The 25,897-nt window shown below is 34.5% G+C and overlaps 2 protein-coding genes across 2 annotated transcripts in view; both read right to left on the reverse strand.

Moving 5' to 3' along the window:
* The window catches only part of syt9b (synaptotagmin IXb), a 34,361-nt gene extending 32,267 nt beyond the window's left edge, over positions 1 to 2,094 (reverse strand). The window contains exon 1 of the mRNA XM_052120081.1: positions 1,947 to 2,094. Coding sequence (XP_051976041.1) covers positions 1,947 to 2,094 — 148 coding nt within the window. The remainder of the gene's footprint in view (positions 1 to 1,946) is intronic.
* Positions 2,095 to 24,285: 22,191 nt separating this feature from the next.
* spon1b (spondin 1b) overlaps positions 24,286 to 25,897 on the reverse strand; it is an 86,716-nt gene continuing 85,104 nt past the window's right edge. Inside the window, exon 16 of the mRNA XM_052120156.1 lies at positions 24,286 to 25,530. Coding sequence (XP_051976116.1) covers positions 25,367 to 25,530 — 164 coding nt within the window. The 3' untranslated portion in view covers positions 24,286 to 25,366. The remainder of the gene's footprint in view (positions 25,531 to 25,897) is intronic.

The raw sequence follows: 25,897 nt of genomic DNA on the forward strand, positions 1-25,897 counted from the left end.
TTAAAATCTAGAAATCAGTGGTCTCCTTGGCGATCATGATTTCAAGCTTGATTACATTTTCAAGCACCATCTAGCGCTCTGTGCGTGCGTCAAGCACTAGGAAGTGTAATCAAGCTTGAAATCATGTTTGTGCCTATAGACTGCAATGGCAAGATGCACAGTGAAAAATGAGTCATAGTAAATTTTGGTCTATCCCTTCAGAAGTTGATGATTAAACAACTGGAGTCTTGTGGATTACTTTTATGCTGCCTCTGTGTGCTTTTTGGAGCTTGAAAATGTTAGACCCCATTTACTTGCATTTTATGCAAGTAAATGGGTATTTTATAAACTACAGAGCTGAGATGTTCTTCCGTTCTTATTTGTTTGTGTTCAGCATAATACAGAAAGTCAAACACATCTGGGATGGCATGAGGGGTGAGTATATGATGAGAGAATGAAACATTTTTCGGTGAACTATCCCTTTAAAGAAGTGAGGCACTTACAATGGAATTTAATCGAATTAGCGGCGTGAAATTGTCATGACTTTGAAGATTTTAAATTGGATATAACTACACAGAAAAGGTCAGTATATGATTTTATCACACCAAAATAAAGTCAACACACATTGTTTATGTCTTATGTTATGTAAGTGCCTCACTGTAACACAAATTTAGCTTATTTATTTATTTATTTATTTATTTATTTTTAAAGTGGGACAAGTCTAAATTAATTTTATAAATAAAATTAAAATTTTATTGGTAATCAGTATTATGCCACAAATGCAGTCAATTTATCTTAACTTGTATTGAACCTAGAATATTCCTTTAAATGACCATATGAACGGAATCAAGCATTGTTCTATTTCTTTCAAGGTGTTTTGGAGATTTACAACATAATTTTAAAGCCAGGAACACTTACTATAACTTTATATATATATATATATATATATATATATATATATATATATATATATATATATATATATATATATATAGTTTAACCTCAGTGTGCATAAACATTCTAAAAGGGTTTTGTATGATCTGGTAGGAGTATTAGTTCTATAGCATTGCATCTAAATGCATGTGGGCTGCATTTCCAAATGGTAAGATACAGGGCAGCTCTAAATAGGTCATTAATACTGGACTGTGGGGAATGATGATTGGGTTGTGTGTGTGTGTGTGTGGGCTGGTTTAAGTGGTTTACAAGGACTATTTTAGGTTACAAACTGGTAATTACAAGGGTATTATACTATAAATGTTTATGAGGACATTTCTAGTGTCCCCATAATTCAAATAATTTAAAAACATACTAAATGATGTTTTATTGAAAATGTATAAATGTAGAAAGTTTTTTGTGAGATTTAGGGTTAGGGGATAAAATCTATAGTTTGTACAGTATAAAAATCATTATGTCTATGGAGAGTCCTCATAATGATAGCTGCACCAACATGTGTGTGTGCGCGCGCACGCTCGCGCGTATACAACATTTTACATAAAAATGAAAATATACATAGGCTTATAGCCTATATTTTTAGAATAATAAACATTTTTAGAATAATAAAAATATGTTTAATATATTAGGTTGACAATACATCATAAAAATACTTAATGATAAATAAAAAACAGTTTCATTGGGTAGGCTATGCCAGATAAAAGAAACGAAGAACTAGCTACACCGCAAAATATTAATAATCCCAAATAAAAAATTGTTAGGCTATTCGTCGGTGAATAAAATGCCAATAAACAAATAAATAGTTAAATAAATAAAATAGTGCAACGAATAAAAAGACAAATAATTTTAGTTTCATGTGGTTTTATAGGCTATATATAAAGAAAATACTGTTTATATTGTGCTGTTTAATGGGCGAGGAAAAACAAACTCCATCTTCATCAATGCGCAGAGCTAATTATCCGAAAAATCGCGTTTTAAGGGGGGTTAGACTATGATAAACAATGTAGGCTACTGACCCGAGTCCGAATATCTCGGTCTCCCGCGATCGCGAAAATAGTAGGTGAAATCCAAACAGTTCTCATTCTGCACCTCTCCTTTCGAGCAGAGATCGGACAGTAGCTCCAGTGCCTTTCCACAAATCTCATCCTCTCTGTCTCCAGGCATTTCCCACCAGCATCCTTCTGAATGAAAAATCCTATAACGGCTTTCGGGACACTGCCGACCGCCTCTTCCAGCTTCTGAAAGCGCTCTTCATACTCGCCCAACAGAATCCCATAAGGGAAGTTAAATGAAACTGTGTTCAGCGGTTTTTAGATCAAGCCCACAAGTTTGCACACATGTATGGCTCTGGTTAAGTGCATAGTGTCGTTTAGAGCAGGTTGACACTGGTTGAATTCACTCGGCTGGGCTACCGGAGGTGGTGCGCTGTCCCAAAGTGTTGGTGCTGAATTGCATCTTTATGAATGAAAAGCTCTAGACTGGCACGGATCGCTCTCAATACAACCCTTCGGGATCCCTTGTCTACTGCAAATATAAAACTGCTCCTCCTACACCAAGCTTTGCTTCTCTCCACAACAGACTTCTATCATTTGACTACAAAATCCTACATGTAATATTAAAATCCATAATAAATCGAGTTGGAGAGAAACAACAACATTCTGCCAAAATGGTACAGAGGGCAACTTTTGTATTTTGTTAGTTAATGATATTGCATTATTTGTAATAAACATTATATATATATATATATATATATATATATATATATATATATATATATATATATATATATATATATATATATATATACACACACACACACACACACACACACACTGGCCACCTTTCTAATCTGCCAATCGTGTGGCAGTAGTGTAATGTATAAAATCATTCCAATATGGGTCAGGAGCTTTAGTTAATGTTCACATCAACCATCAGAATGGGGAAAAAGTGATCAGAGTGTTTTTGCCAGATGGGCTGGTTTGAGTATTTCTGTAACTGCTGATCTCCTGGGGTTTTCACACACAACAGTCTCTAGAGTTTACTCAGAATGGTGCGAAAAACAACCAGTGAGCGGCCGTTCTGTGGACAAAAATGCGTTGTTGATAAGAGAAGTCAACAGAGAATGGCAAGACTAGTTCGAGCTGACAAACTCTATGGTAACTCAATAATTTATAAGTAGGTGTACAGGTGTTCCTAATTAAGTGTTCAGTGAGTGTGTGTATATATATATATATATATATATATATATATATATATATATATATATATATATATATATAATTTGCTGAATTCCTATCAAAGCTTCTATGGATTCAATCCTCCGCTCAGATCTGACTTTCCAACCCTTTCCATCAGAATCATTTAAATCTGTAGATCTGTAATCTACTCCCACTCTCTCTATTGATGAAGAACAAAGCCAATCTACATCAAAATACCCCCTCCTCTCACAAAGGACTGATGTGAGTAAACAAAACAACTAGTTACACACAAATGAGTAGAATGAAATAATGATTTCATAAAGGGTGGAATAAAATTGAATGAAATCCTGAGTGACTCAAATGGAAAACTGAATCAAATATATAATCAGTTATGTAACAGCCAACCTCATTCCACTTATACACATTCAATGCACTTAGTGTTGTCTGTGCATGACATTTCAAATCACAGTTTCTGAATGGATTATGTATAAATAAATAAAAATTGTTGGTTGAACATAATTAAATTGTGGACATTGGTTCCACACAATGAAAATGTTTTTCTTTGATATTACATTAAAATACAGTATAGGCTCTATTCAAATACTTTGTGTAGCAAGAACCTAAATTAATTGAGTTAATCTAACTTAAATTTGATCTGTTTAAATTACTCTATTGAATCTTGCAGATCAGCATATTTTATATATATATATATATATATTGTATATTTGCAATGTATAACAAGTATGGTGCTGCTGAGAGTTTACAGATCCCCAATCAGTCAATATACTAATGATCGCTCAGTATTTGCTTCATTAAAACAGCAATACACATGAATGGTTGAATAGTAATGTACCCAACCTCAACCTAACCAATAGCTGCACTCTTCTCCACAATGGTAACCTCCAAAAAAAATAATTATGACAGAATCTCTTCTAATTCCTGACATAACAGAACATCTACTTGTTTCAATTTGCATGGAAATACATTAATTTAACACTTAATTTTAAAAATGTCTCTCTCAATCCAGTCCCAATGCATTGATGCAGTAAATAGGCTTTTACTCACATAGTCCCAACTCAGATGAATTAAGTGAACATAGATGGATTGTACACAATGTAATTAGGTTGAGGCCAAATACTAAAGAATTGTGTTGCATTAGCTCATAAGTTAGTTAAACAAACAGTGAAATCACGGCGAGTGAACACCTTCCGTTAGAAGTCCGAATCCATTTGAACATTTCATAGCAATGCGATCATATAACATTTTGATGACTGTGTTGAATATCACTTGGGCTTTAAGCAATATTTTCTCATCTCAAACATAAATATATTACGTTTATTTCAAGTATATTGGTTTAGAATTTTCAAAAGATTTTCTTTCCATTTTTTTCAGTGTATTGCCAACTTCAGAAGCATGGAGCCAATAACATTCCCAACACCAATGAAATATGTGTAATGAAATATGGGCAACTATAGCTCTATCACACCCCAAAGCAACATCAGAAGATTTAAGTATATTCTCTCGCCCATCCGCTCCTCCCATCCTCTCGTGTGCTATGTAGCTGTTAATGGTAATAGCTTATAGCCTGAACCTCCACATAGACTCTCCTTGTGTTTCGACATGAACACTTAATGAATGTGCTGACATATATACAAAGTCTTATGTCAAAGCTGAGACAAGTGCAGATTGTTCTCCATCGCTGGGAACCGGCTAATGAGATGTGTGGATTCCTCACCCCTTTTTCCCCTCTCTCTCTTTTTGCTCCTCTCTATGGCAGGATGATGGCAAATCTTGTGTTTTAATTAGCTCTCACACTTTCTAAGTGTCAGCCATTCTCCTCAGCAGTGACGTGTACAGACCTTAGAAAATACACCTTCACTTAAATCTCTGCACTCTTAAAGGCACCTCGGTGCTTAAAGGGGCACTTTTACATTTGTGAATGTAACATTCTGTGTTACATTCTGTGCACGTCAGTGCTCCTCCGAGTCAACAGACAGAGCTGTTCCCTTTGATAATGTAGGTTCTGTGTTTCATACTGGATTATTCATTTGGGACTAATCTAGAGCCCAGTCATGTTTCTATACAGCTGTTCTGAAACAGTCACAGTGAAAAAAAGAAGGTCAGCTCAGAGACACATCTACTGTTCTTCTACATTGGGCAATTTAGGATATGAACACTTTAGATCTGTTTTAAAATCTAATGAGCTGCCTTCAATGACAGATTCTTAAAGGGGTCATATAATGGTACATGCACTTTTTCAAGTTGATTGTACTGAAATGTGTGTTAGCTGTGCCTGTACACAACCATCCTATTATGATAAAAATCCATCCAGTGTTTTTATTTTAATCTCCTTATATATTTTCCCCTGCCTCAAATTGAGCCGTTCGACCGTGTGACGTCACACGGTCGGACGCCCCTCCCAGGATTGTTGATTGACAGCAGTGTTTCAACACAGACCCGCCCTCGCTCGTGAGCGAGCTGTCAATCATAGTCCGTCATCATTGTTGATACACTGGAGCAGAATGGCGCCTAAGCGATTGTGGTGTTCTGTTCTTCGTTGTAATAACGAACACAGCAGTCATTTTGATGTTCCTAAATCTGAACCGCTGAAGACGCAGTGGCTGAGTTTTGTTTACGATGGGAATATTCCCCATGAGCAACGTCAATGCGTTCATGTTTGCGCGAATCATTTTTCACCAGACTGCTTTATAAACGAGGGTCAGTATAAAGCTGGTTTTGCTAAGAAGCTGCTGCTGAAAAAAGATTCGGTACCAACTATTTATATTCCCTCTGCACCTCCAGAAGAAGTAAGTGTAACGTTTTATTAACCTTTATATTAGAGAACGGAGGGGCGGGGTGACCAAAGCTCATTATCATTTAAAGTCATATGCACTGAAACGGCGTGCTGAAAACAGAGCTGTTTTTGAGCAGGTAAAATTAGTGTTTTCTTAAAATACTAATGAGAATTTTTAATAAAAGTATATTACAAAGTTTTCATTTAGACCCTAAAGATTCATATTAACTTGTACAAAAATGGCATTATATGACCCCTTTAACTGTAATGGATTCTCGTAAGTGACTGATTTGGAACACTTTACATATGCATACTGCAAATACACAGGAGACTAGACCCACACTTGATTTCAATATATGCCTGTGAGAGGAAAACCACAAAACTTTAATCAGCATAAATATACATACAGCAGCACACATAAATATAGGGTAAAATAGTCAGTTATTAATTGTTTTCAACTTTTATTATTGATGCTTTTCAGGATATAATTATATTTGTAATTAGCTCTTCCCTGACTTCGTCCGATCACCATCTTGTATTTATTTTTTCTCTCTTATATATTTTAGTATTTTATGTTTTCATATGGAACAAACTTAGGGTTGTAAGCATGCTTATGGTACCCTAAAATTATACTAAATGTCTCAGAAAAAAGGAAAATTCAGTTATCGTTTACTCACCCTCTTGTTTTTCCAAACATGTTCAACTTTCTTTTTCCATTGGAGCATAAAAGCAGATGTTATCCTTAGTCATCATCAGTGTTTGTTGTAATTGGATTACAAGTAATTAGTTACTTTAATCTTATTACTTTTAGGCACAAAAAGTAGTGTAACTTATTACATTTAAAATTCTTGTAATCAGATTACAATTACTGATTTTAAGTACATTACTTGGGTTACAAATATTTAAAATAAAAATGATGAATGTGTTATCCAGTTAAAATGGGTACTCATATATTCATATGTATGTCTGTTTGTATTTCTGTGACAGCTGTAGGGTGTGCGACAACGAACAAGGAGGAAATAGACATTATTTTGAATTTGTTTAGATGAAAAGCAAAAACATTTTTGACGTTTTATAAAGTAACTTAAAAGTAAAGTAGTTAATAATGTGATTACTTTTCCAATTAAGTAATCAGAAAAGTAATCTGATTATAATAGACAAGTAGTTAGTAATTTGTAGTGGATAACTTTTTTAGTAACTTACCATTCCCTTTCATTGTTTCAGGGTTCCCTTCCTTTTTGACCAATGAATTTCCTTGATTTTCCAGTGGTTTGTGGAAGGAATCGATTTATTTAAATGATTTTGATTCAGATTCTCTAAATAATTAATCATTTAAACTGATTTGTGAACCATTTAAACCAATTAACTAAAAATAACTCGCTCATAAACCGAATATCGCTGTGGCTTGTGAGCAAGTTCTATTCTACAAAGCTCTAACCAAGAGCAATATTTAGGTGGTGAAATATTTTATAGCAGAGCATAACTAGAAAAATGTATAGTCACTATAGAAATATCCATGACTTTCATGATTTTCTTAATTTCCATGACTAAACACAATTTTACAATTTCCTGATATTTCAAGGTTTTCCATGACCGTGGTAACCCTGTTGTTTGTAAAAGTGAAATGTGAAACATTCTTCTGCCCTGTGTTTGATACCTGTGCCATGTCTTACCCGTGATGCGAAGCGGTGTAGCGCTTCTCGGGTGTGCGACCACCTTAAAATTGATGGGTAAGCTACAAAAAAACGAATTACTACTCTAAAATTGTAATCAGATTACTGACTGTAATAATTACTTGACCGAAAAAGTAATCACATTACAAATTACTTTTAGTTACTTTCTATTAAAAACTTTTGTTTTTCTGTTCAACAAATTAAAAATAATGTCTACAGTATATTTCATCCTTGTTCATTGACTCATTAGGGGGTACATGCCCTGTAGCTGTCACAGAAAAACAGATGTACATATTAATGTAATTAATGTTTTAAATGTATTCTACATAAATATGATTATTTTACAAATGTGTAACCCAAATAAGTTGGGCTAGTTAAAATTAATTTTATTGTGCCAGCAAGAGTAAACTGATTACAATAATTTGAAATGTATTGCACTACACAACATTTTTGGACAAAAAGTATTAGATTATAGTAATGAATTACTTTGTAATCAGATCATAACAAACACTGCCTTACGTCTCCTTTTGTATTCCGCGGTAGAAAAAAATAGTCATGGGTTTGAAACTACACAAGGGTGATTACTGTAAATTAGGCTTGAGATCGATGCCTTTTACATGCATCTATAATCTGAATATTTTCTCAATGATAATCAATATAAATTGGGATTTGTTTATATATAAATTGGGCTGCGTGTTGCAAAGTAGTTACAACTTACACTGTGTGAGTGACAGGATATATTAAACGGGGTGGCGCATCAGTCGTGCCTGGAAAATGTAAAAATATTTTTCTGTGAAAGTACACACACACACCGCCAACGTTCAACGTCCAAATTCTGCAGTGCTACAGAGCAACTCACATAGTTTTCCATTAAATTTGACCCATTTCATTATCAATGGACAAAGATTAATTACTGGATAATATATTATGTATATGTGTTATTCATATAGCCAACACAATGTAGTTTCAGTTACAAATGTTATGTGGTTTGACAGCTTGAATGAAAGAAATTGCATAATAAACTTCACCATTTATAATCGTTCAGTTTGTGCCGTTACACTAGTTTCAGTTTCTAACCTGCAAACTCATGAACGTCACTTTGTCACTATTTGCTTTTCCTACCCTCGAGTCGGCTTCAGTAAATGTTATATCACCCTCTTGTGGTCTCCCAACGCTATTACGCCACACTATTAAACAGAAGGCCAACTTAGTGAATTGGAAAGCATGCTAAAAGGCTTCTAATTTAATTGTAAGCTAATTTTTAAATATCGATTCCTCAAAAATATATAGATAAAATAACATGCTGAACAATTATTGATATATCTATATTTTATGACAGAAAAATAATGTGATGACAGAATTTTCAATTCTCAATCACTTTAAAACACTGCCTACAATGGCAGCTCACTAGGTTTTGGAACAAATGTAATATTTAATGTTTAATGTTTATAGAACAAAAAGGGATTTTGTGTAGGGTATTTGTTTGAAGACTTCGGTATAAATTCAAAACACTTTTGGGATGTACATTTTGGGAGATAGAAGTTCATAAGAGCTACCTGGAGACATGCTTAAAAGTTCTTAAAGATCAAGTTCTTAAAGATCAAGTTTAACTTTTTTTTTTTTAATCAGTGAACACATTAGTATGCAATTTCTTAGCATGACAAAAACTATTCTACACCAAGCGATCAGCCAGTTTCTCATAAGAATCCCTTCTTGAACCATCAACAGTATGAAGCAAAAGAAAACATGGGGTCCAGGAGACTTCAAATAAGTCTCTAATGTTGTGCATGTTGATGCCAGGGGCGTTACAGATTATTAAAGTTGTTTGATCCTAGCTGAAAGAAAAAGAGGGCTCACAGCCACTGTATGCCTTCAATAGCCACACAACGTTATACTGGGGCTTGATCACATTGGCTGCTTGTTGTAGAATGTTCCAATAGAGATTTATTTGACAAAGCAAACTTATATAACACAGAATTTATGAGAATCACTCTGCTTGTTGTGGAGTGACTATGTGGAATGTTCTGAAGTCTATACAGAGCATCACCTTGACCTTTAAACTGACACAACCTATAAGACTTTATTATGCTATATGTGATTTTAACATTGGTTTTTGATATTCATGCTCATGAAGTTATTAGAATGGATCAGCTGTGGCCACAGTGGCAGTGCATCGCAGAGAACACCAAGAATCTCAGTGGCCACTGCTAAGGATATTGATGTAGGCACTTCTATAGAAACAATTGCTGCATAATCAAAAGTTAATTAAGAGAACAGCACATTGAAATGTTCTCTCTTATTGCTGTCAACACATCACCCGCCCAAGGCAGATGTTTCAAATGTTTAATTAGCTCGCAGATGGGTTTATTTTTATCTCCTCCAACCAAGTATATAAAAACAATAGATTGCAAATCATTGAGCTCCAAAACCTGTGAACTACCTTGTAAGACCTTTTAATCCAAATGAAACTCAATCATTGACACTAGCCATGCCCACACTCTCACTCTCGTCTGCCAATAGTAAATCCCTGTATTGGAAAATGTCCTGTGAACCTAAAAATGCTACACTCTCACACACAGAGTACTATGAGAGGTATTTGATGAAGTCTTCTACAATCTTTCTACAGTAAAGCCATCCACATGATATGAAATTTCTTGCGAACTCATTGTACAGCAGCACATTGGTCAACTGTTGTTGTTTTTAAATTGTGCTATATAAATACAATTTAATTTAATTAAATTGATGATAAGAAGGTTGAGGGTTTTCTATGCTCATACAAAATCCATACATTCTAATTTATACTAAAAATTACCACGTCACTAAACCTTAATCTAAACCATACCAAGTTATAACACATTTAACTTTGGATGAAGACTTAAAGACTTAAATGGTGAAAGAAATTCTTTCTCACTAAATTCACTTACAAATATTGGATGTTAGTGCAGGTAGTGAATGATACTGTTCACATACAAGGACATAATTTCTGTGGATATCCTAGAAACCTATCTGAAAACAGTCATTATTTTGAAGTTCTGTTTAGTGATAGTAGTGGCACAGAAATAACAAACTGCACCTTTAATTAGATCTGAGCCATTAACCAGTGAACTGCAACCAGTGTCACAACTTGCTAAATCTTGATTTATATTGCCAGGTAAAGGCTTAGCAGAAAGATTTCACATACTGTATATATGGCATTGATTTACTCATGGAGCTCAGTAGAGCTCTTCTGCTCTCTATGAGCTTGATGATAATCCATTGCACACTATGTCCAAATGGAATTTATGATGTAATTCAGACTGCTTTGAGATAGCATTTGTGCCTCCAGAGGCACAAATGCTTTAGGCTTAAGAAACAATGTGTGAATTTATAGCTGTTGATTTACTATCTGTATCCCGTCAATCCACTGCAGTAAATAATGTGCTTAGTTGTCGTACAAAACCTTAAGTGAGAACAGTTAACGGAATATCAGTTCCGCCTACAATCGGCTTTGTGATGTAAAACTGTAAAACCCCCCCCCCAATTCTTAAAGGTACAGTGTGTAATTCTGTGCCGTTAGAAGCACCAAACAGAATTGCAAAAATAACGACTTTTTTCTTCCATTGTTCAGACATTGGTTGAGCTAGTGTTGCTATATTGGGACTTTTAAAGAAACAGAACCATGATACCAATATACATGCATGTTCTTGCGACAATTACACTTAATTAAGTTGACAACATATTCGTATTCTCAACATCGTTGAGACTCAAAGATTCAAGTCAGTAAAATGATATAATCTTCTTATCTCTACTGTAAATGGCTTTCCTTTATCGGGGTAAGGTCATAAATGGTTAAGGCAAAAAATGATCGGCACATGTAGATTTTTGCCAATTAACCATATTCCCTGTTGCATGTAAACACCTTTACCAGTGTTCTTACCGGCTTATACATTGTGCGCAAGTGTTCGCATGACTGTTTACGTTTTGACACCAAAGTCAGAGAATAATCCAATGATTTCAAGTCTCATATAAATGTGATTTCTTGCATTGTGGGATTTTCGAATAAGCTGATTTTTGGAAGTTATCGCCGTATTGGTGTACATGTAAACACGATCAATGTTGATATCGCCACAGAACCACAATGTAAAATTTTCACCAGGGTTGCACCAGCTGTGCGTAAGGTCTCACCTAAGTTCACGCTTAGTGTTAAGTAACAACTAGTTAGTTTGTATCTAAGTCAGTGCTTAGTTTAGTTGCACCAACTCTTCTTAAGGCAAGACTTAACTAATAGGTTGTAAGCTCTCCGTAAAGTAATGCATAGTCAATAATATGACGTTTACTTGTATTGATCCAATAAACAGCCTTCAAATTTGTACACAGAAGTGTTAAACAGCCATGAATTTCAGTTTGATCTTGTTCGAACCTTGTTTGCTCTTAACTGCCGTAACTGTCTGCTAAAATAAATAATATCCTCATTGAAATACGAAATGTAATAAAACAAGATTTCATGAATTATATATTTGCTTATGTAAATAACAATTTTCAATTACTGTATCTAAAATGAATAAGGAGCAGTAAAAAAATAAATACTAATACAACAAGCTGGAAAAATAGACATTTATTCATTTAAAGAAAAGTGGAAAAAATTGAAATCCCTACTTCTAAGGGAAATCAACATACAAATGGCTTACTTTTAAGCTTACTTTGATATCAACTCATTATTCCCTGTAGATGATCTTACAAAATATTGAAACACCACAGCAACCTGACTTCAAACTGGGCCAGACTTCTATTATTATTGTGTGTCAACAGTTATTTTCATCATCTTTATTTAGATAATGAACCATGTGCTATACAACATATTCAACATATTTACTCCAACAAAAAGTAAATTATGTCATAATACAGTGGCCTCCCACCTGAATGGACCCAGCTGCACTGACAGACTGAGTTTGGCAGTGATTATTTCTTTTTTAACCTCATTACGGATGACACAAACATCTCCTTCAGCAGAGGGAATGTTGCCATAGTAACAGAGTGCAGCAGTGGCACATTGACCTCTTATGGGACATGCCCTTTCAAAGTTCTTACACTATTATACACATTGTCACCAATCACTGTGTACTCAAGGCATACATGATTAAATATGTTAGTGTACTGGTAACATGATCTTGTTGGGCAATAATAGCAGAAATAAATAGATTGTCTTCAAACAAAATACATGTTTCTTTTTGGGAGAAGTTTGTATAGTTCTACAAAAGATGAATACAATTAGATTCGTCTATGTGATGGATTATATCGACACAGTGTTAGTGTCTTTATTTGTTCTTCAGGGCTCTCAACTTTAATGAGTAAGGGAGGTGATTTTGAAGACAGTGCCTGGCTAGTTTGTAGAGCCAAAGGCTATAATAATCATGTAAGGTGAACCAGGCACCTTGGATTACAGTGATGATATAAAAGAAGCCCTCTGCCATTTGAGAAGAGTGCTTTTAACCAAGATAGATTGGGTCAAATGTGGTTGATTTACACTGTCTTAGATTGCATTGTAAAGTAATAAAGACTTATTTGTTTCTATCATGTACTGAAAATGAATGGTGACTGAGTGAGACCAAAATTCTGCCAAACATCTCCTTTGTCAGATTAAATGATGAGATCATTTTCATTTGTGGCTGAACTATCCCTTTAAACAAGCCCAAATCTTGATTCCAAACAATAACTTTTTGGTAGAAATCAACATGTTATCATGTGTATGGCGCCTGGTTAATTTTTTTAAAGATGGTGAAAATAAATGTTGATAATCATTTTTGGAGTTCGGACCATTTTGAAGTGATGATGCTGTGGTGTTTCAATATTTAGCAGGTTCACCTACAGTTCCTAAGGAATAATGAAGTAACATAAATATGAGTAAAGATGTTTTTCTTTTCTCTTGTTTGAATAAGATAAAAATCCTTATTTCTAAAAATGGTGTAACTATTAAAAGATCTAATTATGATGTATCTATGGCTACAATTCTTTGAATTACTATGGCAACAGTTTTCAACAAGCTCTGAACCTTTTGAGATGCACAATTTTCTTTATTAGCCCATTCCTGGGCCAATCAGAGATTCCTTCTAAGAAACGGCCAGATTCCTTGAAAAAGACCCTTCTCTAATTGTAAGTCCAAAACATTAAGTGAAGTCTTCCTAAAATCCTTGTTCGGACTGATGTTGTTACCTTTTAAAATGTCACCTCAGCATCAGTACCGTGGCCATATGTTGGCATTTACGAAATCTCTCAAGGATACGCCATAAAACGCATGACATTTTCGGTTAGCTCTTGTTATATTGTTATGACTGAGTCAACAAAACTAGTGAAGTGATAATTGAAAAGCTACCATGTGATGATAGCAATAATTTAGAATTTGTATAATTGATATGGCGAGACAGTCTAAACTCTCACTGAATAAAAATGTGGTAGAAAAAAAGGAATAAATAAATAAACGAACAATTAAGACAAACAGGGTAATTCCATTTTCAAATATATACCTCTCCCAGCTAATTCTGTTAATTGTACAGTGGACCTGTTAACTAGGTACATAACGAAAATATTAATTTAATAATTATATTTCGTTAGTTTTATTTATAAATTTTGGTCACATTTTGGCTTTTTAAAAATGAACAAAAACATGCATTCATTCAATACATAAGATATTATATTTCATATATATTTTTTTTGTTACATAATTACTGTTTAATTGCATAACTTGTACTAATTACTAGTATTTACATTGATTTGTTGAACAGGTGTTAAAACCTGTACTGTCTCTTTAACAAGTATGACATTTCTGTAAAGAGCGTCTGTAAATAAACGCATGTGAGGACTTGACTGGCTTTTTCACATCTGTGCATGATCATGATTAGAATTAAGTGTTTTTTTTTGTTTGTTTTTTAAGAGACATTATTCAATGACAAATAGGACACGTGGATCTCATCTTTGGACACCCACATATTACACTGAACAACTTTTACTCTCATCAGGTAGTGAAATGATCTCACTGCTGAATCCTCCGCCATTATTCTACACAATCACTGCTGAATGAAATGTAAACCTTTACTAACCACTTGCCAAATATATACATTTTAGTCGCATAGCATGAAATTTGGTTGCAAATGTGAGTGGTTTCCTCTTATTATAGTGGTGGGCTGTGCATAGAGTAAAAGATCGATCTTGGGATTTAAGGATCAATATCGAGATCCTTCAAATAAATATTGCGATGCATCGGAAAATCGATATTTTTACCCACTCCTACCAAACAGCATTTTTATTAAAGTTCAGTCTCAAATTCAACTTACTCTAAAATCACTCAGTCCATTAAAACTTCCCTAAAAGTCTTTAAGTTCTTTCAACAGAAATATGGAGAGAATCCCTGTTGGATATTTTAATAGATGGATCAGGCATTTGAGGAAAAAGACGGATTTGCAAATGCAGACAGAAAACAGTATAAATTAAACTTTATTTATGTATAGTTCACAATTAAGCAATATATTTTAATATGATTAAAGATATTATTTATGAGGATAAATTCTTGAGCTGATGAGCCGGTGATGGTGATGCTCAGTGGGATTCAATATAATGGAGTACAAAGACATGCTAGGAAAAGTCAACACATGAATAAAAGATGCCTCAACAATGGTGGCATTCACAGAGGAGTGCTGCAGGGAAGACTTAACTGTCCCACGCCTCATTTAGAACACTTTTACAGTGACCTGTAAAAACACGGTGATGTGACATTGTTACAAACTGATGCGATACGGTACATACACACACAGGATGTGTTCTTGCGTACATCTAAAAAACATTTTAATTGTTAGTAAATGAACAGTAAACATGTCTTTGACCCTTGCGACACATCTCACTTTTTATCAACATCTTGCACTATGAGCACTGTGCTTTTATGAAAAGAAAAAAAAAATTGTGTCATTTTATATCATTCTGCTGTGAAACACCTTTCCATTTTTAATGCAAGTACTGTATTCACCCTGTGTGAACAGCCACTTAGAGATGTAGGTTTTTGTATATACACATTGTGCAGAAAAGAAAATAATTGAATAGAATTGAAATATGCAGTAACAGAATAGAGTAGCTAAACGGAAAAGCAAACAGGATGAGCACTACAAATGGAGTAAAATAGAGTGGAACAGAGAGGAACAGAATAGAGTTGAATAGAACAGAACCAAACAACAGAAACTAACAGAATAAAGCTGAAAAAATATAATACAGAAGACTTGAACAGAATACAGTAGAATAGAATAAAACAGAACAGAATGGAGTAAAATAGAGCAGAACAGAACAGAGTGGAACAGAACCAAACCGAACAGTACAAAAGAACTAAAAATGAAATTGAACAGAAAACTGAATAGAGCACAATAGAGTAGAATATAGCAGAGCACAGCAGAACCAGAATAGAATAAATTAGAACACAATAACCGAATACTTAAAGAAATAGAACACAACAGTGGTGCAAAATAGATTAGAATACAGTAGAATACAGTAGAACAGAACGGATTAAAACAACAGAACAGAACGAAATAGAATATAGTATACTAGAACAAAATATAACAGTAGAATAGAATATAACAGAACAACAGAGGTAATAGAAGTCAAGTCAATTTTATTTGTATAGCACCTGTCACAACACACATCGCTTTCAAAGCAGCTTTACAGAAGATCAGCATTAACAGACGATAAAACTAATGTCTATAATGTCGATGAATCCTCATTGTGTAATTAGATAAAATACGATTGTTTATCGTGGTTAAAAAATAATAATTAAATAATAATTGTATTAATAACCCCAGTGAGCAAGCCGAAGGCAACTGTGGCGAGGAACACAAAACTCCATAAGATGTTGATTAATGGAGGAAAATAACCTTGGGAGAAAACAGACTCACTGTGGGGGCCAGTTCCCCTCTGGCTAACATCATGAATATAATGTAAATATTACTTATGTATAATTAAAGTCATGGTTTAAAATTATTAAACTAAGTAAGTGTTAAGGATCAGTGTTTAAACATCGATTTTGTTTGAACTGTAAGATTAATGACTAATGTCTTGAAGTCCATCCTGGATTAACTGCAGAAGTTCATATAGGTGCAATTGTCCTTGTTAATTGGCTGATGAAGGCTTTTGTTGGCAATTGTTAGTCTATGCATTTCAAGATCGTAGTCCATCAATAGTCCGAGGTGATGCAAGCAGAGATCAGTGATGTGAAACACAGTTCAACCTGGCCGGTAATTTCGGTGAGGTGAGGTGTGGTCCATCCTAAATCCAAGGTTCAGACAATGGCATATGAAGTATCCCATGTCTTATGGTTAGAATTGGCATCAGTTAATCCTCTGAAGCCCATCATAATAGACTGAAGTGATGTTTGGCTGGCACGGCTACATTTAGTCATCATCATTCAGCGACACACAGCAGTGGAGTCCAACACGAAGCATGAATGGTGCTGGATCCAGCTGGTTCTGGTGACCTCAGGATAGGAGTCCCGAGGTTGATACAGGGAAACAAATTAAATAATATTAGCATAGATTCCATTCAGTTTACTGCAGAGATATAAATCATGATCAATGTTTCTGGTTCCTGGTTCCGGCAGACTAAACTAAAGCAGCCTAATTGTGGGTTGGAGGATAATTTAGGTGTATGCCTGGCTAAATGTTGAGTCTTTAGTCTAGACTTAAACTGAGTGAGTGTGTCTGAGTCCTGAACAGTGTTAGGGAGACTATTCCATAGTTTAGGAGCCAAATATGAGAAGGATCTTCCTCCTTTTGTGGATTTTGATATTCTAGGAACTATTAACAGGCCAAAATTTTGTGATCGTATTGAACGTGATGGAATATAGCGTGGTAGAAGGTCACTTAAGTACTGCGGATTAAGACCATTCAAAGCTTTGTATGTAGTTAACAGAATTTTTAAATTAATACGGAATTTAACAGGTAGCCAATGTAACGATGATAAAATGGGGCTAATATAATCATATTTCTTGGTTCTCGTTAGCACTCTGGCTGCTGCATTTTGAACCAATTGAAGTTTATTTATTGATTTTGCTGGACATCCTCCCAGTAATGCATTACAATAATCTAGTCTTGAGGTCATGACCGCATTAACTAGTTTTTCGGCATCAACCATGTGCCGTAATTTTGCAATATTCCTTAGGTGGAAGAATGCTGTTCTACAAACATTGGTAATTTGATTTTCAAAGGACAGATTGGTATCAAATATAACACCTAAGTTCTTCGCTGTTGAAGATGATGTAACAGTACATCCATCGAGAGTCAAATTATATTGTAGTGGCTTATTTTTAGAGATTTTTGGTCCAATAATTAGTACCTCAGTTTTGTCAGAATTGAGTAGAAGGACATTTCTGGCCATCCAATCTTTTATTTCATTGATACATGCTGCTAATTTTGAGACTTGTGAAATCTCATCAGGTTTTGAAGAAATATATAGTTGTGTATCGTCGGCATAGCAGTGGAAACCTATTCCACGATTCCTGATAATATCTCCTAGAGGAAGCATATACATAGAGAAAAGCAGAGGCCCTAAAACTGATCCCTGTGGCACTCCATATTTTACTTTTGTTTGGTTTGACAATTCATCATTTACATAAAAAATGACCTAAACCATGCTAATGCAACTCCACAAATGCCAACATAATTCTCTAGCCTATTCAAGAGAATGTCGTGATCTATCGTGTCGAATGCAGCACTAAGATCTAAAAGCACTAGAAGAGAAATGCAGCCGCGATCAGATGATAAGAGCAAGTCATTTGTAACTCTGATAAGTGCAGTCTCTGTACTGTGATGAGGCCTAAATCCTGACTGAAATTCTTCGTATATACTATTTCTCTGTAGAAATGAACATATTTGGGAGGATACTACTTTTTCTAGTATTTTTGAAATAAACGGGAGATTTGAAATTAGTCTATAATTAGCCAATTCTCCAGGATCAAGTTGTGGCTTCTTAATAAGCAGTTTGATAACTGCCATTTTAAAGTTTCTTGGGACATGTCCTAAGCATAGCGAGGAGTTAATAATATTAAGAAGAGGTTCTGAGATTACAGGGGATACCTCTTTTAAGAGCTTAGTTGGTATAGGATCTAACAAACATGTTGTGGCTTTTGATGTTTCGATAAGTTTTGTTAGTTCTTCATGAACTAGGACAAAGAAGGATTGAAGTTGCACGTGAGGAAAATTATTAGACATTGTTTTCTGAGGTGCTATGACAGATGATTGCATAATTCCAATTTTATTTCTGATTATTTCAATTTTATCTGTAAAGAAATTCATGAAGTCATTACTCTTGTGCTGCGACAGAATATCTGGTTCTGTTGAGGCTTTATTCCTAACCAATTTAGCCACAGTACTGAATACAAGAAAACAGAAGAGCAAAAAAGAAGAGTAAAATTGTGCAAAACAATAGAACCAGAATATAAATGTAATGTGCAGTTGTAGAATAGAATACATTTGCTGAACTGAAAACAAAACATAAAAGAACACTACAAATGGAACAAAATAGAGTAGAATAGAACAGAGCAGAACCGAACAGAATAAAATAGAACAAAATATATTGCAGTAGACTTGAACAGAATCGAATACAGTAGAAAGTATAGAACAACAGTAGTAGAACAGAATAGAACAGAATAGAATAGAAAGAAATATTGAATAGAACACAACAGAATGGTGTAAAAGAGAGCAGAATATAGCAGAACAAAAAGAGTAGAATAGAACAGAACCAAACAGCAGAACAGAATAAAACAGAACAAAATATAATATAGTAGACAGAACAGAATCAGAACAGAATACAGAAGAACAGAATAGAACAGAACAACAGAACTAAACAAATTGAGCAGGAAACAGAAGAGTAGAATAGAGCAGAGCAGAACAGAACCAGAATAGAATAGAACAGAATAAGCAAAAATAAAAAAACAACAACAGTGGAGTAAAAATGAGTAGAATAGAACAGAATAAAGTAGAACAGAACAGAATAGAATGCAGTAGAATAGAATAGAACAGAACAACATAAGTAATAGAACAGAATAGAATATAAAAACTGAAAACAAAACGAAACATTGAATAGAACATAACATAACAGATTGAGTAAAATAGTGTAGAATATAGCACAGCAGAATATAATAGAACAGAATAAAACTGAAGAAAAAAATATATATATATATATATATTACAGCAGACTAGAACAGAATACAATACAAAAGAATAGAACAGAACAGCAGAAGTAATAGAACAGAATAGAATAACATAACTGAAACAATAACAGAACAACAGGCAAATAGAGTATAATAGAATAGAAAACTCTACACTGCAACAAGCCTTATGTAGATTTTTACATTAATTGTTAACATTCAGAATTAAACAATGCACAATTAGGCTTAATACATAGTATGGCTGCAGTGTGGAGCAATTACTTTCACTCCCAGACATAAATGTATAAAAGCCATTCCCTCCTAAATGATGTCCTCTTATAATGGTGCAGGCCTTGATGTGCTGTACTGATCTATAGCATGTGCCTGCGATCAAGGATGCATTTGAAGCCATTCCAATAAGTCCTATAGAGGATTACACGAGCTTGGTGTGATATTGGTGAAGCACTGGGAGATCCATTGTATGTGCATTTGAAAAACTAAATAAAACAATGGAACAGTTAAAGTGAAATTAAGTAATCAACATGCATGAATATACCCCTCTGTTTTTTTTGTGCCAAAAATAAACATGATCCTATGTGGTTTACTGAAAGGCCAACAGCTGGTTGAGATAAATAACAGCTCAGCAACATGTCTCGCCATGTCTGGACATGACATTGATTTTTCTGTATTTCTTATCACATTTGCAAAGACTGAAGCCCTCAAGAGCAACGGTGTGAGCTCTATGGACCAGATTATACAACAATGAATGTCAGCTGACTTATAAAGTGAGAACATAACAAAAGGCCACCACAATATTCATAAAGCACAAAACGGAAGACCATTTTAAAGTGATTTTCAGACTATAGATGTTTCTGCCGATGGACTCGCCACAGTCCATATGATGCATACTGCTCACTTAAATCAGTTTGTATAGGACTGAAACTATTAAATACACATTGCACGTTGCCTTTCAGAGAATGCACACAATGCAGAGGCTAATTGGGGTTCCATTAACATGTATACATGCTGGACAAATCCAAACTAATATAGCATAATCTAGGTCTGTTAGTCTGACTTCGCTAAAGTAGGACAGGTACAATTTCAGTCCGAATGAAGTGTTCAAAAGACATTTTAAAAAGACTAATTTTTGTTTTAGTCTGTCTCCGCAATGAGGAAGAACTATAAGTTTGGTAGATTTGCCAAAGTTTGCCAGGTTTGTGGCATCACATATTTGAAGGATATTTATTGTTGTATATAACAACAATGTTCCAGATTAGGCTTTAGATTTGAAGAGAGCTCAATAAAAACAAAATCCTTCATCTTGTTCCTTTCCTAGTCCTCAAGAAGAAACGGTTCATACTCTGCAATTCAAACCACCTGAGCTTAAATTCCCCTCCCACATGAAGGCTGAAGGTACAGCTGTCAGCATTGTTTTACTGACCACTTAAATCACAGGTAAAAGCACAAACATTAAGGGAGAGTTTGCACCAAATACAAAGACAAATCAAACTAAATGTGCAATATTGCAACACTTAGCATAATAGCACAAACCTAGCTTTGAGGAAAACAGATTTCCTATATTGCTTTTGGCTGTTTGTGGAAAGCACATTCTGAATAACAAGATTTGTGCAATAATTTGAGAAATGGCCTTCTGCCCAATGCCTGAAAGATTAACATTTCAAATGCTCTTATTGTGTTGTGACATTTGAAAATCCACATTGGTAATTTTGCTTCCCTCATTCCTTGAAATTCAGCATCCACTTTACACAAGTCTCCATGAAATGTATTCTTGCAAACACAGCATGTATTTGACATATGCATATGATATACATGCACAGCATGTATTATTTATTCACATGTGTGTCATGGGTTAACAACATAAACACTAAACACTTTATTCTCTGCTTCATGGTTTTCCCACAATACACCCATCATGTTCCCATGGTTTCCAGCATTTCAAAAATGATGTGATGGCCCCTCCCACCTGCACCCTCAGTAGACTTATAAATTGTTACAATCTCTCTCTCTCTCTCTCTCTCTCTCTCTCTCTCTCTCATGAGCACATACATCCAGGCTCACAACTGCATCTAACAATGACAAATCAGTGTATGGCTTTTTAAAAAGGGGGTCACAAGTCACAACCTCTAGAAAACTTTTAAGCAAATACTGAATGGAGGCATCAACTTAAAAGAAATCAACTTAAAGTAATATTCCAGGTTCAATACAAGTTAAGTTAAATCGACAGCATTCATGTCATAATATTGATTACCACAAAAATTAATCTGGACTCGTTCCTCCTTTACTTAAAAACAAATGATTAAACTAATTATAATTCGCACATGAAATAAAAAAAAAACAATATTTTTTAAAACTGTTATTATAGCCATAATTTTAAAAACTCATCGTGCAGCGGTTGTTGGCGCTCAAAACCCGCCAAAGTTAAATAAATTCCTATCAATAATGTTGGTTTCAAATGCATTAACAACTTTACATGAAAGCCCATCACACTGTTGTTTATAAGTGACAAACACAAAGATATTGTCTCAAGGCACATTCGATGATATTGGCCAGTCAATTAAAAAATATCTTCACATTATCTCTCAACATTTCTCACAGAACTTTTGAGTTACCTAAACTCCGGACTCGACTTCGAATCCTACTATGGCGAAGTTAGTTCTATGACTTTATTCATGAATAGTAATAATTAAATAAAAGGATATTACAAATAACACTTAAAAACAAAGACAAAGGGAAATGTATATATTATCGAGAGAAAAGACAACAAAAAACAATGTATCTAAAACCAATTAAATATTATGGGACCATGCTGAAGTTGATTGGAACGTCCCTCAAGGAACTTAATTAATAATCATGAGCCTGGATGGACGTCACATAACTAATTATTATTCATGAGCCACCTTTCACCAATAGTTGGGATTTATATTTTCGCTCGCTTGGTCAATCATTCACGTGTCTGCAATGTTAGGCTTCGGCGCGTGTAACATGAGAACCAAGTGTTTGGCCCAGTTTAATTTATTTCTGTACTCAGTAATGCTAGCTCGAGCCATGATTGGTTACAATAATTTCCCATCATGATTTGGAAGAGGGAAAAGTCGGGAAGCCTCTTGTGTGTTTAAATATACAGCTTCAGGACGTGTCAAACCAAGTAACCACAGGAGTTTTCATAACAGACACACGGTGTAAATTTCAGAGATAATTAAATGTATTATTACTACACCAGCTCATACTTAGCTCTTGAGCTCAGTGAGTATGCTACTTTACTCTTTGGTAAAATGTAACGCTAAACATGATACATTCTTACAGTAATCAACCTATTTTAGGGACATGGCCATGCCTAAAAGGCTCTTCATCTTTTATCCTGTTAAAACAGAGAAACATGGAATGAGCATTGTGAAAATTGTATTGCAATATTATTTCAAAGATTTGTTCGCTAAATAAAATTAATTTACCATTGAACACCATGCTTTCAGGGTCATCATGGATTTTATAAAATATAGAACGCACTCATTCTGGCTACATAGGCCTAATTGAATTTGAAGCCCATCTGAAATATAAACTCATGATGCCACTTGGTGTCAAACTGCGGCATTACAGATCTTCAATCACTGTCTCCCCCTAGTGGATATACAGGAAAAACGGTCCTAGTTAAATCACAGACAAAAGCGGTTAAGAACAGTGTTCTTTTTTTTTTTTAACCGATTTGTTTTTGGCAACAATTTATCTTTTAACTTTTTTAACTTTTATTAATCACTTGTACAAAAATGATTGCATTCATTAGTGCTTAACAGATAATTAAAGGACTATTCCTGGCCCATCGACAGCATTTTTCGCACTATGTTGATTACCACAAAAAAAGTATTTCGACTTGACCCTCCTTTTCTTTAAAAAAAATGTTCCACTTACAATGGAAGAGAATGGGTGGGTTTGAGGCAGAAATATTTAATGCACTTACATTAAAACACTTCTGTTAAAACTTGTGTATTATTTGAGCTGTAAAGTTGGTTAAATTGTAGTTTTTAATGTCGTTTTGGCTATAAATTAAACCAGAAAAGTTCAGCAAGTGATTTTTATCACACTAAAATCATTTGAACACACATATTGTTTATGTCTTGTGGCTATACTCTTGAAACAGTGTATTACAACATTTACATATTGACTTCCATTGTAAGTGCCTCACTTTGATCTGTGCTTTAAATCGAAATAATGTTTTTATGGTAATCAATATTATGCGACAACTTCTGACAAATTCTTGAGTTTAACTTGTATTGAACCCAGAATATTCCTTTAAATGTACCACATAAAATTTTTTCTTAAGTATATCAAATATTTTTTATATGATGTTTTGTATATCTGTCCATGGACCCCTGAGGGCCCCAAACCCCTTACTGAAAATACTGGGTCTAACTATTTTAGTTTTTCTTTTATTTTTTATTTTTCTTTGTATTTACACAAAATAAAGAAATGAAACCCTGGAGTTGTTTTGTAAAAAAACCAATAACTAATCCAAAACATGTAATCATACAAACTTTTTTTGTAAAAGATTTATTGCAAAATAGTAGAATACTGTAGAGTAAGGGTTGAGTGGAGAGTACAGAAAGTAACAGAGAGAGAGAGAGAGAGAGAGAGAGAAAAATTGAGAAATTCCACAAATGACTTGGAAATACTTTGAAGCTTGAATATATAAAAATTCCACAGCAAAAGTAAGAAAATGTCTAATTTAAACATCTGTCCCTACAGATGAGTTAATATTTCACATTAGCCTCTTACACATCTAATTATGCAATAGAAAGTAACAATCTATTTTCAAACTAGTTTATATATCACAATTATATATAAAGTTCAATGATTATGCTTACCTGTGCTTTTAAGTTCAGGAGTATAATGTTAAACTATTCACAGGCCAATGTATTACACTCTCCAAGCCTGATTTAGCTTGTATTCATCTATTTTTTCACTCAAGAACCATGGAACAAAATCACCCCATCTTCACAAATGCTTGCTGTCCGAATCAATTGGGTACCTACAGACCCACCTTGATTTCACTCGATAGAGGTGGTGCGATGTGGCTGTTTTTTTTTTACCTCGGATTAAAGGCAGGAATAAAAGTGAAATGCTGGGGTAAATTTGTGGGTTTGCAAATCATAAATCATACCCTGTTTACCTTTAAAAACAATATGGCATTGGCCAAAAGGCATTTTTGGTTGCAGAAAACCATGTTTTGTTTACAGAAAATGTTACCTTTATACATATATTGCATGACCTCTGACCTCGCGATACCCAAAGACGGGTTGCTGCGCTAGCATAATGAATGAAAGGAAAATGTAATTATTGTTTAGTGTATGATTGTAAAGTTGTTACTGAAAAGTGTTGGTTATACATTAATACATTATATATGCCAGCTAAGAAGGCAACTAAAACTAATCACAGATAACAGGCCTGGTCCATGTGTATGTTACTCTAAATTCCTATAAACTGTAACAGTGGAACACACATCCTCGCCAGCCCCGCTACATCAGTTCTGCCCGATTCAGCCTCTTTAAGTTTGAAGTGTGTATGTTGGGGGGTATGTGTGTATTACAGTGATGCAAAGTCACTTTTAACACAGGTGCAAATTGCAAGCACGGATCTCCCTCTTGTTTTTGCAGTTATTGGGCTGTAATCCTTTGCCTCTCTTCTTCACGATCAACACGCGCTCCTGGATTCCACCACCACACGACTTGGTACATTCCGTCCAGCTGGACCATGGTCGTAGAGGACAGGCTATTAGAAGAGAGTAAAGGAAATCAACGGTTTCTTTTAAATATTTTTTGTTTTGAGACAGATAGGATGTAATTTCACAGCTCTACAAAGATGGAAAATATAAGGTCCAGTATGCAAATGTTTAAGGCCAAAACATACTCTACGGAAATACGAGAACACAGACGCTTCTAGCAAGGCAAGCTTGATTTTGTCCTTTGTAATGTTCCAAAATGTGTCAGACTGCAATTGAAAGTGTTGCAAGGGGTGCTATAGTGGATATTAATGTGTATTCATATTTATTAATATTAATGCAACAGTTTGAAGAGAACATAATGTAAGGTAACTCTGTCACCCCCCTAGAGTACTAAGGTTTGTTACCGCCACAGAA

This window comes from Xyrauchen texanus, chromosome 46 (assembly GCF_025860055.1).
Source record: "Xyrauchen texanus isolate HMW12.3.18 chromosome 46, RBS_HiC_50CHRs, whole genome shotgun sequence".
Lineage (NCBI taxonomy): Eukaryota > Metazoa > Chordata > Actinopteri > Cypriniformes > Catostomidae > Xyrauchen > Xyrauchen texanus.